An 18,147-nucleotide genomic window follows, 5' to 3' on the forward strand; every position below is an offset into this window, starting at 1 on the left:
TCAATAAACAGAACTTGGTATAAACATTATAAATCAACAGAACAAGCGACATCAACCGTTTTATTTCTGACTTAGTATAAACATTATCAATCAACAGAACAAGCGACATCAGCCGTTTTATTTCTGACTTAGTATAAACATTATCAATCAACAGAACAAGCGACTTCAACCGTTTTATTTCTGACTTAGTATAAACATTATCAATCAACAGAACAAGCGACATCAACCGTATTATTTCTGACTTAGTATAAACATTATCAATCAACAGAACAAGCGACATCAACCGTTTTATTTCTGACTTAGTATAAACATTATCAATCAACAGAACAAGCGACATCAACCGTTTTATTCTGACTTGGTATAAACATTATAAATCAACAGAACAAGCGACATCAACCGTTTTATTCTGACTTAGTATAAACATTTTCAAAAAAAAATGGTAGCTATGGGTTAATGGGGGAAGATGTGGTATGAGTGCCAATAAGACAATTATCCATCCAAGTCACAATTGTAAAAGAAAAACCATTATAGAACCTGGTGTGTAGTTAAGTTAATCCTTCACTTGCATGACAGTTGTATACATAGAGATAGTTGGAACTTTATTTGACTGTTATTTCCAAAGTTTTTATCGCACATACAAGTGTCTTATCCTGATTGTTATCGTAAAATAAAAAGGTAGCAATGGCAGAATGGAATGTAAGTACTAATACCCTTTTTTGTCCACAATTTTTATTTTCCTGCAAGGTCTCAATATGATACTAGTATGTTATAACAATACATTTCAGTATTCACTATGCTTGCTTTGTGGAACGAGTATTTTTTACACTGAATTATACATTTGATTAAGTACCTGCTATAAAAAATCTAATATTTGTAAATACAAATCCTTCATTTAATCGATGAGATACATTTACTATTGTACGAGTAAGAAACTCAGATGTTGTATAATTGAAAGTCAATTGGGAAGTGAATGCAAAGATATACATAAATTGATATTTATTTATGTAATAATCTACATTTCCTTGTATGACCTTCAATAATAGCCAAATACACAAATAGGAAAATAACAAACACAAGTTTTGAAGGCCAACGTATGATATTTACATTATGTTTTACATGTTGAAAGGGCTGTTTATCCTTTGAAAGCATCCTAGTTCAACCTTTGATAGGGTTCGTTTTACTCATTTTTGTTTTCTATGTGGTATTGTGTGGACTTTTCATGTTTTAATTTCGTTTTTTGTCATGGCGATTTTTCTCTTCTTTTCTCTTTAATATGTCTCCATGGTATCATCCGCCTCTTATTGACCGTTCTAGTATGATTATCATCAGTTAAAATAATTAAAAAGACAATTAAAAGACATAACTTTAGTGACAAACAAACAATACAGAATGATAAAGAGAACTATAATTTTATGAGATGATTATTTACAATCTTTTATTTAGTATCAATGCAATAATAATGTATTCATTGATTTCGATCCCACCAATGCCCAAGAAATCTGTGTAGTGAAGTCTTTCGTCAATCTATAAAAAAAAGAAATTTAGTAGGTTATAACAAGTACTTACATTTACCTTTATTTTTACTTCGCATGTAAGCATGATATTATAATTCAAGTGGACAGATTTGACATCAATTAATCACTCGAACAATCCTTTTATGTCATGAGAATTCCAGAAACCTCTCTTGGTATTCAACACAATCTGTAACTGGTAATACGCTTGAGTAATATGCACACCTTATCTAGTCTAGATCCACTTTTATCCTTGTCATGTATATGTATACTCATATGATAGATTTTTTGCTGGATGTTAAAAAAAAAGAATCAACGAGTTATTTATTTTAATTATAAGCTAATAAGCTAATAAAGAAAGTGGATAAAGAAATGAAATATTTTCCATAACTGGGTTTATTGTGCTTTTAAGTAATAATCCGAAGATTATAAGGTAATTATTGTGCAAAAACACAAACGTTTGAACAAAACCTATCACCAAATTTGTAGTAACCTCATAACAACATGACGGGTGTTATTAGTGGAAGAGATCTGCCTACCCTTCCGAAGAACCTGAGATCACGATCAGTTTTTGGTCGGGTACTTGTTTCTCAGTCTTTTACTTATTTCATTTTGTAGTGTTTTGTGGCCCTGTTTGTCTTAAGGTCGTATTTTTTTTCAGTTTCTATACGACTTGTGGTGTTTTTTTATGTCCACATTGTTTCTTCCGACACATTGTTACATTCATGGAAGAGCAAATGTTATGTTATAGAATCATTATTTTCAATCGAAAGCAAGTGGCTTTGTTTGCTATATAGTGAGTATTAATTCATATATATTTATATTTTAGCATAACAACATGAAACCTTAGCATACGTTTAGCAAAGTGCTCTGATGTATGATAACACGGGCTTGTCATTAGCAGTTAAAGCTAAATATTCTTACATTGGCAATCATAGATGGATCCAAGGGGCAAAGAGGGTTCGGGTGTGGGAACACAAATTTTTTACGATCAATACTTTTGTATGGGGAAATATGGTTGGACACCGTTCTCCCTTTAATTAAATTGGCTGGATCCCCTTCTGGCCATCCGAAACTCAATCTTAGTCAGTGAGTGTTGGAAACACAACCAGTAGGATATTTACCTTGATAATCTTTAATGATGGTGATGGTCATGACCGCCGTTACCACCCAGTAGAATACAACATACCAACTGTAATAGCATAATGTATGTTATTTTAAAGTAATATTTCTATCCTAATATCAGGACGTTCGACATTATTAAAAATGTAAAATCATTGTATACTCATAAGTAAAGATACATATAATAATTTTATAATGTATACATATGTCTTTGTGTGGATATGTCGTACAAAATTTTAAACCTGATATCAATGATGAGTTATTTTACAACCACTGGGTCGATGCCACTGCAGTTGGAGGGTTTTTCCCCGAGGGTATCACCAGTCAAGAAGTCGGCACTTCTGTGTTGACGTGAAAAATCATTAATATGGTCATTTATATGTATTTTTAAATAACTGTAAGCAAAACGTTGCATCTTTCAAAATACTAAGTACTTTCTATCTCAGGAAACGATTACCTGTGTTTTGGCAAAACCTTTTGGAATTTCGGGTACTCATTGTTCTTCAACTCCGTATTTGTTTTCAGAAAAAATGGTGAGTTAAAACTTGTGTTATGGATAGCCAAGCCTCCCGTTCATATGACAGTGTTAAAAATAATAACGACAGATCTCTAAAAAATGTTTGTAAACATATATATAATTATATATAAGTTGTATATATACAATAGATACTTAAATAATTTTATTTAAATACATAAAAGCAGGAGAGTCTTATGGATGTATATACCGATATATATTAACATTAGAGTTAAATTGTTATATTAGAAATTATTTCACATACAAGGAACATTCAGTGTCAAATAGAATAGAAGGCCGATAGGAAATTGTTTAATTTAAAGCGAATAGGAAAAGATAAATATCTTTAACTTTAATGTTTAATCAAGCTCAATCCCCTTATATAGTGGATACTGGTATTTCTTTGAACAATGGACACATTTAAGTAAAAGTACGAACACTAAAAGTAGCTGAGGCGTTAGTGCAAAGTTAAGTAAATAAATTAAACGTATATTGAGACCAATTGCTGGAATTGATACAAATGTTTTAAAAATATAAGGGAGATACTAATTATTTGTTAAAAGATGTCAAAGGACCCAGTAGTCGATATGTATTAACCTTGATATTTTGAATATGTCTTTACATTGGTAGTACTTCATTTGCCACAGTGGCTTAACCCGGGTTAGCCCGGTCGACGCTTCCGGTATAGGCACAGTCGCTTCATTTGCTTTAAAATCAGCCGCCGGCGCAAATAGGCATACGCCGCCCTCGCCGGTCTTCACTCACCGGCAAGCAATCAACCGGTCATAAAAATATGGCGGGAACTGCAATTTTAGATAAATTATCGGAATTTAAAAGGTGAAGATTGATTTTTGTCAATCAGACTAGTATATTACATGATACTGCATTGGTCCACTATGGCGATATTAAATTGCCATGCTATATTTTATTTTCAAATTTATAAAATTATCTCCGAGAAACAATTTTATGATGAATAAGGCCTCAAAAAAAAGATTGCATTTTAAAAATATATATTTATTGTTAATAGGTTCATCTTTTATATTCCCTAGCTTAGAAAGCAAAAAAGTATAAATTTGAACTTCTGTCGCCATCTTTAAATCAGCCGGTTCAACTCGTTTCATTTTTAGCCATATTTAACCCGGTCCCGGTTCGCCCGACCTAGAACAAATGAAGCAGCCCCAATTTAGAGCATTTGCCGTTCTCCTCATGTTTTGTTTTCTTACAATTTTGCTGCTTCTGAAGCTGTTTTCATATTTGAACTTCGGAAAGTGTGTTAAGATATAAAACCAGGAATTCAAGACCCGCCACAGGCAAATCGTTGATAAGTCAAAGAAATTCAAATATACAGCCAACTTACTCCTAGTACTAAGATAATTGGCCCTAGAAATATTACAGCAAGGACACAGAGCAACCAGTTCCACCATTCCCAATTACTTGTGTCTGGCATGCATCTAATCAAAATAAAGTAAACATCTACTTCAATATTAATATATGATACGAAAATGCATTATTGTAGCATTTATAGAATCGTCCTCATACATTTTTGTATGTCTGCCTATACTAAAAAGGGTGTTCGAAGGATATGAAACTTACTTTCGATAATAAATGTAATTAATCATCTAATTTTTTATTTTTTCCTATTCAACTGTCAAATATTACATAATACTGGCAGGTGAAAAATATTACTCTCATTACCTACCATTACAATCAATAGATTACAGACACTTACATGCAAACTTCAAATGTACATGTTTAAAGGAGGTTAAACTTCCTTGTCATTCACAACATGAAAATTTCAAAGTCCATCTAAATAAAACATTCATACATTGTAAAAAATCACCAGGAAAAGTATCCCATTTTTAATGAAATTATTTTGTTGCCATATCTCGAGAGTCGACGTTACAGTCATTTTTGTTAATGTTTTCAGGTATATAAAGAACGAGCATCCAATAGTAAAACTAAAATTGAATTTACGCTTCTTAAAGTAATCCATTATGATTATGTTCCAATGAAGTTATAGTAACTCTATAGTAAAAATAAAAATAAAAGATATGACAGACTATCTGATTTTGATTACTTGAACTAAACTATAGTTGTATAGGCATACATTGGGATTTCTTGTCTATTGTCAGATCCTTATATTGACATCGAGATGGCTTTGATTCTGTTGTTAGTATCGCGTTTTGTTGCTGCTGATTCACTGGCGTACACTGTATATGTTTTATTCGTTAAGACTTATTCAATTGAGGTCCCACATTATTATGTACTTTTATTATAAGGGACTCTTTCGAGTTACTTACTGTTCCATAGCAATGGAGTTCACCAAGATTTTATGTGTGTTTTTTTTTCAATAATTGTTGGTTTGTTCATGTTTGTATGCTATATGCCCTCCTGGGGTCCTAATTTGGCGAATAAAACATATTCTATTCGATTTTATTCTGCTATATTATATGGTTGTTTTCCCTTTGAAGACATTTCAAATTAATTTTGCTTATGGTTTGCTTTTGGTTTATGTCATATAATATGATAATATACTATATATCATTTAAACACGAGTCAAAAGACGATACAAAAGGGGAATCACATATCACGTTTGAAAATAAAGCATACCGTTAGAACGGTGGAAAAAAAACTTACGACTGTGACGGATTATGAAGAAGATAATCACTGTTAAGTTAGATACATTCTGATTCGGGAGTGCAGGCCTAGGCCATATCATACAAATCAATTTTATATTGTATCTCTACTATATTGTATTACACAAGAGACTATGATTGACCAATTCACGGTTTTTCCTCCTATTAGGTTTGCTTAGGTTCTAGGGAAAGAACATAAACAATGCATCATTTTAGTAGGGACATCGAAGGTGATACAACCGATTGAAGGGAGAGCAATCTATTAAGATATAACCATACAAAGGATTCTGATGTAAAGGCAGTGTAACAGTTTTCAAAACGGAACATGGAAGTGAATGTCACAATTCCGACCTGATATGACGTAGTATTTGAACATTTTCTATGACCATTACTGCTCATACTTTTCCCCAGTTCTCATCGAATTAAAAGATCCTACAAATTGAACAATTTATTGAAAAACTGAAATAAACATTTGGAAAAAGGTTAGTTATCGTAATGTATCTACTTACCCTTTATTTTCCTTCACTGTTACATAGTCACTGGTTTGTTGTACTACTACAACCTGCTGTTGTTGCTGTTGGTTGTGCATTGGAGGTGGACCATATCCGCCATTATAGGGTGGAGGTGGTCCTTGTGGAGGAGGCGGATATTGAGCACCCGGAGGCGGAGGATACTGCCCACCAGGAGGTGGGGGATACTGACCGCCAGGAGGCGGGGGATACTGCCCACCAGGAGGCGGGGGATACTGCCCACCAGGAGGAGGTGGGTACTATGAAAAATAAGAGAACATGAAATATTACAAAAACGACTGCCTTTTCAACCTACATGTAGTGTATATTTCAAATATGTAGTGTATATTTCAAAGATGTAGACATTTTCTTTTCTACTAATGAAGGTCTATTAGATCAACGAAAAGATACCATGTTACCATAACAATGATGAATAATTGTTGCACGCATCTAAAAGATTTACACTCATCAAAAAACCTACTATGGGTAATGAACAATGAGGATGAGACAAAATTATCATGTTATGAATATTCATATGTGTTGATGGGATTGACGCAAACATATCTTTTAAATATTTCCTTTTTTGATTTTTACTAGTTCTTAGACTATTCGAGCGTCAATGGTGAGTCTTTTGTAGACAAAACGCGCGTCTGGCGCAAATACAAAATTTCATCCCTGGTATCTATGACGAGTTTATTTACTGTATTGCGTATTTTTAAGAACATTTATTCTCATTTTTTTGTATACTGAATATAATGGGCGCAAGATGACTGATGAATATGTCTTATTATCAATATGCTTACAAAACAGTCTTTTTTTTAATAAATCTATTGTTCATACTATTTATTTGCATTAACCTGTAAAAAAAGTTGGTGCTTAGAAACACCCAAGATGTATATGACTCAGAAGTTTTGTAATGCAATAAGATGTAGGATTAATTTCAATTTTTTTAACTTTCAAATTCAAAGGAAATTTATTTTCGACCTATTTTCGTATTGAACCGGATGTGACGAACTATGATTTGGTGGTATTACACCTAAATACTCAAGGAATCAAACATACATGATACACTTTCAAACTTTTTTTTTATGCAGGAACACATGATATGTAATATATATTATGATCAATATGGTGACTGACTTACCTGCTGCATTGCTGAAAAATATAATGTGTTTAAACATTTTACACAAGTTAATGGTGTGAAACAAATTAGCAAAAGCTATCTGAAGGTTAATTTGCGCATTGGAGTCAGGTTTTCAAAACATGACAAAATGCGCAACACAGATTAACGAAAAATAAGGTAAAATTGTGTAATAGTAAATTTATGTACAATCGGAGTCGGTGATCTTTTAAGGAGCTTAAGGTAAACCAGCAGTAAGGGTTAATAAGAGTAAAGCGAATTATGCTATTCTGGATTTACTTTTAAATTCAAGAGAAATTCGCTGAACAAAAATGCATATCTGTAAAGTAATACAAGCAGACAAAAAGGAAGTAAATATTATAATAAAAAAATTGTTAAAATTATCTATGATAACAACGATTTGTCATTGAGAAGCATACCTGTTTATTGAAAGCTCATTTTATTGATGTCAATTTTTTAACGATGTAGAAATATATAAAATAATTGCAAAATTAATGATATTTCAAATGAGCTGACTTTAATATTGCAATATTGTCACCTTGACTTCTGACGACCGACAGTAAACATCATTTCTAGAGTGGCTATAGTGTCACTTACAGGGGCAAATTATATTAATGCACTTACAAATTATAAACGTATAAATAACTTGTTTAAAACAAAAACATGACACTGAAAAGTACTGGCGATTAACGTGTTCAGGATAATAAAACAAGACACTAACTTGTTTATATGATCCGAAACATAAGACGAACAAGAACAAGCGACTAACTCATTTATTATTAAAAACATAAATGCTGACAAATACAGGAGATTTACGTGTTTATAATCAAAAACACAACACTAACAAGTACACGATATAACTTGTTTACGATCAGAAACATAACACTGACAAGTATCAAGCGATTAACTAGTTTATTATTAGTAACTTAACACTGACAAGTACATGCGACTAACTTGTTTATGCTCAGAAACATAAAACAGAGAAGTAAAGGCGATTTACGCGTTTATGAACAGATACATAACACTAACAAGTACGGGCGATTTACTTTTTATAAGCAGACAAATTACACTTACAAGTACAGGCGATAAACCTATTTGTCACCAGAAACTTAACACTGACAAGTACAGGCGATTAACTTGATTAAGATTAGAAACATAATCCTTAAAAGCACAAACGACTAACTTGTTTATGTTCAGAACCATAACACTGAAAAATACAGATGATTAGCTTGTTAACGATCAGATAAATCACACTGACAAGTGCAAGCGATTTATTAGTTTATACTCTGAAATATTACTACAGCCGACTAACCGATAATCAGAAACATAAAACAGACAAATGCAAGTAGAGGCGTTTTACGTAATTATGAAAAGAAGCATAACACTGACAAGTACAGGCGACTAACTTGTTTATTATCAGAAACATATTAACACTGACAAACACAGGCGATTTCCTTTTTATGAGCAGGAAAACTACACTGACAAGTGTAGGCGATTTGATTGTTTAAGATCAGAAACATAGCACTGACAAATACAGGCGATTTCTTTTTTATAGGCAGGAAAACTACACTGACAATTGCAGGCGATTTGCTTGATTAAGATCAGAAACAGAAACAGAATACTGACAAAAACTGACGATTTACAAAGGATAAGGTCCAGTAAGACCCCTTTTTGGACTCAAAATATAGCAGTTTTACAAAATTGTTAAATGTAAACTTTTTCTGATGTACAGTAGTTGTCCTTTGTTTATGTAATTTATACGTGTTTCTCGTTTCTCGTTTTTTATATAGATTAGACCGTTGGGTTTCCCGTTTGAATGGTTATACACTAGTAATTTTGGGGCCCTTTATAGCTTGTTGTTCGGTGTGAGCCAAGGCTCCGTGTTGAAGGCCGTACATTGATCTATAATGGTTTACTTTTATAAATTGTTCTTTGGATGGAGATTGTCTCACTGGCACTTACACCACATCTTCCTATATCTATTTTAGTTATTTATTGGAAAATAGAATGCTTCTACAAAAATATGGGCTTTTTTGACAATACAATGCACATGTATCGGGTGCTAGCATCATTAAGTCATGCTAAATTACTGAAATCTTCACAATTTTAGCATTTTAGTTAAATTTTAGACGGTTTCCGTCTTAAATGAAAGTGGACGCATTTGTGTGCATGCTCATTATTGAAATGTTAGTTGTATTTCATGATGATACATAACATATATAAAGGTTGAGGATGAACACGGATGCGGCCACTTTCATTTTTGACAAAATCAACATCTGAAAAGTGACATTTGTTGGAATATTTGATAGATTTTTCATATTTAAGCTTGAATCGGAGCGTTTTTAATGACTAGCTCAGTTAAAATCTTTCACATAAACTAATTGAATCAACTGAAATAGACACTTAAGGTGGCTCGGCCCTTTAACAGTGCGCATATTTTAACGCATGTTTCTTACGACGAGTGCCTTGGGAACGGTCGCTTTTAGGGGTCTTCTCAAAAACAGCTTTGACGACCTTGGAACGCGGGCGTGTATGAAAGCACCCTTGACGATGTAAACAAATGTCGAAATGATGCGAAACGTTCTTCAAAACAGGAAATATGTTCGATCAGAAATTCAGAGTGCTTTCTTCATTTTCGCATAAAAGTTAAAAAAGACAGAAATATACATGAATATAACATTAAAAAAAAAAAGAATATATAAATACTGACAAAGTCACATGTATGACGTCGACGGTATTTGGTGCCGCTTCGCTCCCAAAACGCATTCTCATCTTACACGGTCGCCTCTTGGGTCCGTTCGTACCATATTTTAAATTCACTTAAATACCGGTTGAATTAAATGATGTCTTGGAAATTTATTTTTGAAAATGTTTTGCCAATGACGCAATGATTAACTATAAACAAATGATAGCGATGTAAACAAATTCATGTCATCGTACAGCTTTCAAGGTGGGGGGGCTGAGGGCCCCCCTTTCGTGGGAAAAATTTGGTTGATTATATAGGGAATCATTGAAGCATGACTAGAGCCCCCCCCCCCCCCCCCCCCCTTTTAGGAAAAGTTCTGGATCCGCCACTGACTTGTGACCCGTATCAGAGACATATATGTGTTTATTTTCCCAAAAACATATTTGGACATGCCAATTTTCTAACAGACTTAATACTTGACAGGCACACCTAACATTTTAATTTAAAGATTTGTTTACCTGCACGAAAATCATTTGACATTTTTTCTCGTATCACAATTCCATGATTTCCGGAACACTAGACTAAGTCCTATAATCTAAGACCTCGGGGCCAATGTTTTCTATTTTTATGATACTTTTCTTCTATTACTTATTTTGCTGAATTGTTATTTTGTTGATTTACAATTTTCTGTTGTATCTATATGTCAACCGAGTTCATATTAAAAAAAAAAAATATCAGCATTAAAACTAAAATAATTGAATCAGAGCACTGAGTGTTATTAAAATAGACTAATGGATCCAGCAACTTATTTCACTAAAATTATTATTTGTTTTCCTGCAGAAATAAAACGACACTTCAATAATTTGCTGTTTTCCGCCTTTTCATGAAGATGAAAATTGATCAATCGGGGTGGATCCAGCCTTTTTAACAGGGGGTCCCCAACCCAGGACAAAAAGAGGGTGTGCCAACTATATTTTCCCATTCTATCGTCCAAAAAAGGGGAGTTCCAATCCTCGGAACCCTCCCCTGGATCCACCACTGTCAAAAGTAACCGGGACTTGCCTAGTATTCCGACCTTATATATCGGTCTATGATATAATTCCTCAATACTGCATGCTTTGCAGAGAACCGCAAAATTTTTGGTTTCAGCATGTCGGGATTTTGCTAGGACATACACCCGCAGCGTGCCGGACAGTCTCAAACACTACTAAAGATTTTATATATAAAAAAAAATCTATACTACTAGGTTCAGGGAAAGTTTGGATTGTAATTTAAAAACTACGCCCAGTACACAGGAACGCTATATTAGCCGGGGATGTTGGCAAACTTTAACTTCTATCTTAATTTTTGACATGCTTTTTTAAAAGGTAAGCTAATAAAGGAAAGTTCTTGATTAAAAAAAATATAGTTGAGTGATGTCATTGCGGCAAAAAATGTGAATGACAATTTTGTTTGTGAACACTGATTTGATCTTACCGTGGCAAAGAAATGCATAACTAATCATCGATCTATGCGTGATGATAAAAGGAGATAATGTTTTTTTTTAATTTATAATATTGAATTTTGTGGATAGTTGTTTCATGGGCAATCATACCACATCTGCTTATTTTCATATCGTGTGGTTAACATAGAAATATGACTAATCTGACAGATGATCCCTTGATTATACAGGGTGTTCAAACAGCTGGATATATACATACGGAGCTATTAAGCGGGATTTTTGCCTATACATGCACCAAGCATAATTGTCCATTCATTTTCTTATGGCAGTCCATATATCTAGCTCCTCTTACTTTGCATAACTTTCATAATTGATACTTATCTGCATGTTCTCATCCGTATTATGCTTGAAATATTTGCCAGTGATCATTCAGTATGCAAATTAAATTTTCATTATGTGCAATCATATAAAAAAACGTAATTTCTGGGACTTTTATTTGTTTGACTGTGTGGTATATCAGTTTATAGTAATTTTTGAAGTCCGTACGGGGACATAATTGTTATCTTCTTTGTAAATTGGTCTCTGGTGAAGAGTTGCCTCATAAACAATGATACCCAATCTTCCTATTTTTATACCCTATGCAACGAAGTGGCATAGGGTATAACGTTTTTGACCCGTCCGTCCGTCCATCAGCCAGTCTATCAGTCTTGTTTCTTGTGATCACAACTCTCAAACCGCCCAACAAAATTTCATGAAACCTTTTTAGATAATAAGGACATACTATGCAGATGTGCATATCGATAGGAATTTACAAGTCAAATTTTTTCTAGGAGTTATGCCCCTTTGAACTTATTTGCTTCACTATACTACTGCATGTTTGTCCTTGCAACTCCTCTCAAACCGCACAATAGAATTTTATGAAACCTTTTTAGATAAGGACATACTATTTAGATGTACACATTCTTTTTTTCTAGGAGTAAGGCAATTTGAACTTATTTGCTTCAATATACTACTGCAACAGTTTGTCATTGCAACTCCTCTCAAACCGCACAACAGAATTTCATGAAACCGTTTTAGATAATAAAGACATACTATGTAGATGTGCATATCGACAGAAAATTATCCTGATTCAATTTTTTTTCCTTAGTATTTTATTTCTCCAGTGGCAATTAATGTGGGGACTAACTGCCAAAGCAGGACCGGCTTCGGTTATTCACAATATAATCAACCAATGAGCCTGCACCCTTTGTCGGACTTTGTAACAATCATCCCATCAACCAAATATTTTGAAACATTTTTAGAATTCAAGAAACAGACAAGTCCATGAAAATGAGTTTAAGTTCAGATAAACCCTGCAAGACAGACATATTTGTTTTTCATTCATTCTTTTTTTACATAAATCACCCAATAGTTTTCTCATTTGAAATGTTTTAAATTGTTCATTTGTCATTTCAAGGCCTTTAAAACCAACTATGCAGAATAGGTTTTACTCATTGTTGAAGTCCATATGGTGACCTACATGTATAGTCATTTCTGTGTTATTTGGTCTCTTGTGTCTCATTAACAATCATATCACATCCTCTTATTTGATATTTTAATTTGTTATAATACATTTAATAATCATTTCATACACCAAATATACATGAAGATGACATATTTATTTCACAATATAGCATATTAAAAGAGGACTTACTGTTGACCAATGAACCATACAAGTGATTATGTGGCCAATGACATTGCCAGACAGAATTGTAAATTATTGCACGCAAATAGTTTATCTACTACATGTACCTTTTAGTATTTATTATTTTTGAGTATATGTCCGACATGTTGACGATGGACAGTCAATGGTATACCATAATATGTCCTGAAAACGAGCGTAAAAAAAGCCTCAACTAAATCAAATTTTTGAAACGTGATTGATTTTATTCCTCTAATATCTATATATATATATGAGATCAAATATATAAAACATTTATTAATATAATTAATTTCAATGTACTAGTATACATGTATAAGAATTGTTGCCATTTATACATCATGTACATGTACAATCATTAGCTGATCAGCTCTATATTTTCATTATTTTTATTCTCCTTCACTGTTTTTTTTTTATAAGACTCATATATATGATCTGTATTCATCATTGTGACAGGTAGCAATATATAAAGGTGAAGTAGGTCCTTTTGATTGGATTTTTTTAAAGGATTTTGACAGCCCTAAAGCATATACATGTAGTTCCAATTTATAATTGATCTTAGCTCCTTAAGTGGATTGTGGCAACACATATTGCATATATACATGTAGAATGTTGTTCTTAAGTTTCAGCACTTTATGCATAGTTTCCGGTTGCAAGACTAGAATATGATACTGGCTTCTCATGAAATTCTGTCAGTACTTTGCCAATAGTTTCCAAGTAAAGTTGAACATTCCAAGATCACTCCTTCCATTTGCAATGTACATGTACAAATATACTTGCAGCCTGAAATGAAATATCAGAGTATTTCTGTCAGAAAATCAACAATTATTGACATTCAAAAGCATATAGATGTAGACTAGTTCATAATGGGCATGATGGGTAATGTGTCCATGGGACACAGATGAGCTGCCGCTTGCATATAAAGAATGAAATGAGTGACACCACCCAAATTTGTACTTGATCTGATTGTTGTTGTAGTAAGCATTGCATATAAGTTTCAGAACATTTGGATGAAGCAAACTTGTGTTAATGAAAGGAACAAAAATTCAGCATTTTTTTAATTTGTAAAGGGGCATAACTCCAGAACAGTAAAAGCGACCCCACCAAAAATTCAAACTTCATGTTTGTTTGTTTGTAGTATCATATATATGCATTAATTGTGTATTAGTTTCATAACATTGGTAGAGGCAAACTCAAGTTGGAGAACAGAAACCTAATTTGGGAGGTACATGCAAGTTTGATAAGACTGACAATGCAAGGGTAACCTTAAATGAAGTAGAATGGTATAAATTAATATGTGTTTATTTGATAATAGGTTCGTTTTCATGTGTTTTTGTTTTCCCTTGAGAACACATAAAATATTTTTTATAATTTAATTTGGTTGAATATATATCGAATTTCTGAACAGAAAATAATGAAAATGAGACACAAAAAAATATAACCAAAAAAATAAACCTGTGATAATACTGCTTCTATTGGTACCAGGATGCTTAAATCAATCCAAAATATTTTTTAAAAAAAATGTAGTTTTATATACAATATACATGAACAGCTAAAAATCTCAAGTGACAAATACTTATGGCCACACTCTGTACATGTTTAACCCTGATACTTCTATTACTAGACCTTAAGACATTTTTGTATACCTAACAGAATTAGGGAGAGGGGGGGGGGTGTTATGGTAAACAAATTGTGGTTGATCAAGACGAATCCTTCAATATGGTGTAGGGTTTATCATTTACAAATTAGGCCAATTATATCATATTCTCAAGAAAATAAACAAGTCAATCAAACCCCTTGAGGACCTTAATTGAGGGGTGGACAGGGATAAGGAGACAGGGGAATGAGGGATTAGAGAAAAGGGGGGTATTTTGGAAATATATTTAGTCATTTCTATTTTGTCTTGGAGCAAGGAGATGGAAGTAAAGAGGGGGGGTTTAGGGTGAAATTAAGGGAAGGGAAATATAGTTAGGGCTAAGCCTAAGGAGTAGAAACTGTTCCGAGGGAAGTTATGGGGTACCCCACATACATATGACCCTGACTTGGCTAAGAAATTAGATATTACAAATGATGATTAAAAAAGACTAATTCATTGACACTAACGGTAGCGTAAAAAGGACAGTTGTGGTGCTTCATAGAAGATGTCATCACTTCCTCTTCGACCGTTTGCACACGGATATTTTCTAAAACTGGCCAGACATGTTTACAACTTGTCTGTAAAGGGTAAAATAAACACATAAATAAGATACCAGCTATAACGATCTATAACATTAAACATGGAACAGAAATTGAGCCCGTGCAAGGTTTCAGCCGCAGTGATTTTCATCAGTAGCGAGTATTTTGAGACAACCCCCAAGTTTGTATTTTTCGTTATACTGATAACATTTGGCTGCCTAATATATCGAAATCTATATTTTCTTATGTACTAACTCTACCTTCATCGTTGTATATTCGCCACAATGTCTGTTCTGCATTCACATGGTCGTATTCATCAATATAGTATGCTGCTCGGCAATGGCGACCTTGAAATTCCTCTGGTCCGATAATGGCGCCAAATTAGAGGGAAGCAACTCGCGCCAGACAAAATTACCGTATTTCACCAAAATAATCAAAATTTCGCTTTTTGATAACAAACAGTAATACGATAACCACCTTTATATTCAGTCATCGTTTATTGATATAATTACAAACATTATTTTATTAAAGCCATCAATAAAGAATTCACAATTAAGTAATTAATGGAGTGCATTGAAATCAGATCTTATGGGGTAGAGGGGTTAAACAAAAGCTCGTAACTTTTTTAAAAGCCTGGTGACCCCCATTTTATTTTACCTTAAAATGTTCGAAAAGTTCATAGCTTTGACATATCTGTTTTTAAAAAAAATCTACCGGGGAAATTTTACAAAAAATCGATTAAACTAATATTTTTTGCCTTAAACTGAAATTAGAAAATGCAAAATTTAGACATTAATCTGAAAATAAAAGGATTTTTAAGTCAAAAACAATCAAGGCAAAGGTTTACATTTCAAATTCTAATATTTTTTCACATAAAAATCATACTGACTTGGTTTTAAAAGTCTTTTAATTTGATGTAACCGTTATTGTTGAAAGGGTGGGCATGTTTGGAAATAGGGTCAAAATCGCACATTTCGCTTCAATTTGAGGGGAAAACGAGCCTGGTGACCCCCTTTTTTCTTTGCATTTTTGGATTCAGCATAAAAAGATCTACAAAATATGTGAAAATAAAAAAATTCTACCGGGGGTCCTTATTGGGGTGAGCCACCTTAAGTGTTGAAAAAGTGTCAAATATCTTTCGTCAGATGAACCTGAAATTTGAGGCCAAAATCGGCCCTTACCGGACCTACTTCTTAATGATCAGAAACATATAACAGACAAGTACAGGCGATTAACTTGCTCAAAATCAGAAAAACATGATACTGACGAGTACAGGCGATTAACTTGCTCAAAATCAGAAAAACATGATACTGACGAGTACAGTCGATTAACTTTTTATGAGCAGAAATATTTCACTGATAAGTACAGGCGATTTGCTTGTTAGTGAGCCTCATTCCAAAAAGGACAATTGAAAAGCTTCTTATAAAACAGATTTTAATTCTTATAAAAAGAAATATATAACAAGAAATATGAGAAAAGCGTAATCAGTTCTAACGTAACGGTACCCAAATTTCACCGAGTACCCAAATTGCACCTATTTAGCAAAACTAGCAGCGAAAATCTTACAAGATTTCCTAGAGACTAAACAATTAGTATTTTTATGATTTGATACTAAACACATCTTTCAACATAGGTAAAACTATTTAGATATGCACAAAACGTTCACAGTATTTATCAACAGAAGAAGTATTTACTGAAACAGCAAAATGTACTGAAACGTCGCCATGCGACGTCATCAAAACGTCATCTTTTTAAAATGAGCAAATACAATATGTTACAAGTATCCACTTAAAAAATAATGAAGAGTAAGCATGGACTAATATCCAATTGTTCAAAATATTTGAAGAAATTTAACAAAAGCTCTGTTATTAGACTTTTGACGATGTGAATTTAAGCATGGATGCAATTTGGGTACTCCTCATTTCAGAATCATTGATGGTTTGGAGGTCAGTTTAGACCAATTTTTCTATGATTCCATATGGAATAAAAATCAAATTGGTGTACCTTTATAATAAAGAAGGATACGGCTACAAAATAAACACAGAATGGACATGTTTGTCATTATCATAAAAAAACGTAGATGAAAAAATTGCCAAAATAGATGCAATCTGGGTACCGTCACGTTAAGTTAATAAGCACCATAATGTTCTTCAAAATATTACTACATCATCACAATGTCGTTACATTCATGCATATCAAAAATGAATATTTTTGACCTGTAATACATTAACACAATTACTGCAACTATACCTGAGAATGTTAATTGCAAATACAATTATCCAATATCCTGTTCATCAATGATATTGAAATTAAATAGGGGTAGATAATGAAAAAATACACTAAATAAATCTCTCCTTTACATGAATGATACTATTTATAGAAAAGAACCAATGTCACGTTTAACGTATAGTTTTAAAGTTCTTACTTAGTCCACCTTTGTAGTGCAACCACGGATATAACCAATACAAATAATAAATCCTATTGAATTTAAATGAAAAGTGTACAATTATTTAGACTTGGATTTAACCTCATACATGTAAATATATATACATGTAGTGACTGTCACTGATATTTGACCCTTTAGATAATATATGTTTTAAAAGTTTTAAAGCTATTTTTTTTTAGTTATATGTATCTACTTTACTATATGTATACATCAATGGAGTCTGATGCAACGGTTTGAGTAATAAACAAATACTATATGTAGTGAACT

The 18,147-nt window shown here is 32.9% G+C and overlaps 1 protein-coding gene across 2 annotated transcripts; it reads right to left on the reverse strand.

Moving 5' to 3' along the window:
- Positions 1–1,350: 1,350 nt before the first annotated feature.
- On the reverse strand, positions 1,351–17,831 carry LOC143067403 (uncharacterized). 2 transcript variants are annotated; one of them, XM_076240640.1, is made up of 6 exons: positions 17,685–17,831; positions 7,437–7,447; positions 6,293–6,552; positions 4,505–4,598; positions 2,636–2,703; positions 1,351–1,524 (listed from the first exon to the last, which is right to left on the reverse strand). In XM_076240640.1, the coding sequence occupies exons 2-5, from the start codon at positions 7,443–7,445 to the stop codon at positions 2,647–2,649; spliced, it is 420 nt and encodes a 139-aa protein (XP_076096755.1). In that variant the 5' UTR covers positions 7,446–7,447; positions 17,685–17,831; the 3' UTR covers positions 1,351–1,524; positions 2,636–2,646. The 2 variants fall into 2 exon arrangements, with proteins under 2 accessions (XP_076096755.1, XP_076096756.1); XM_076240641.1 differs by lacking the exon at positions 1,351–1,524 and adding an exon at positions 1,784–1,802.
- Positions 17,832–18,147: the final 316 nt, after the last annotated feature.

The sequence above is a fragment of the Mytilus galloprovincialis genome, chromosome 3 (genome assembly GCF_965363235.1).
Source record: "Mytilus galloprovincialis chromosome 3, xbMytGall1.hap1.1, whole genome shotgun sequence".
Taxonomy (NCBI): Eukaryota; Metazoa; Mollusca; class Bivalvia; order Mytilida; family Mytilidae; genus Mytilus; species Mytilus galloprovincialis.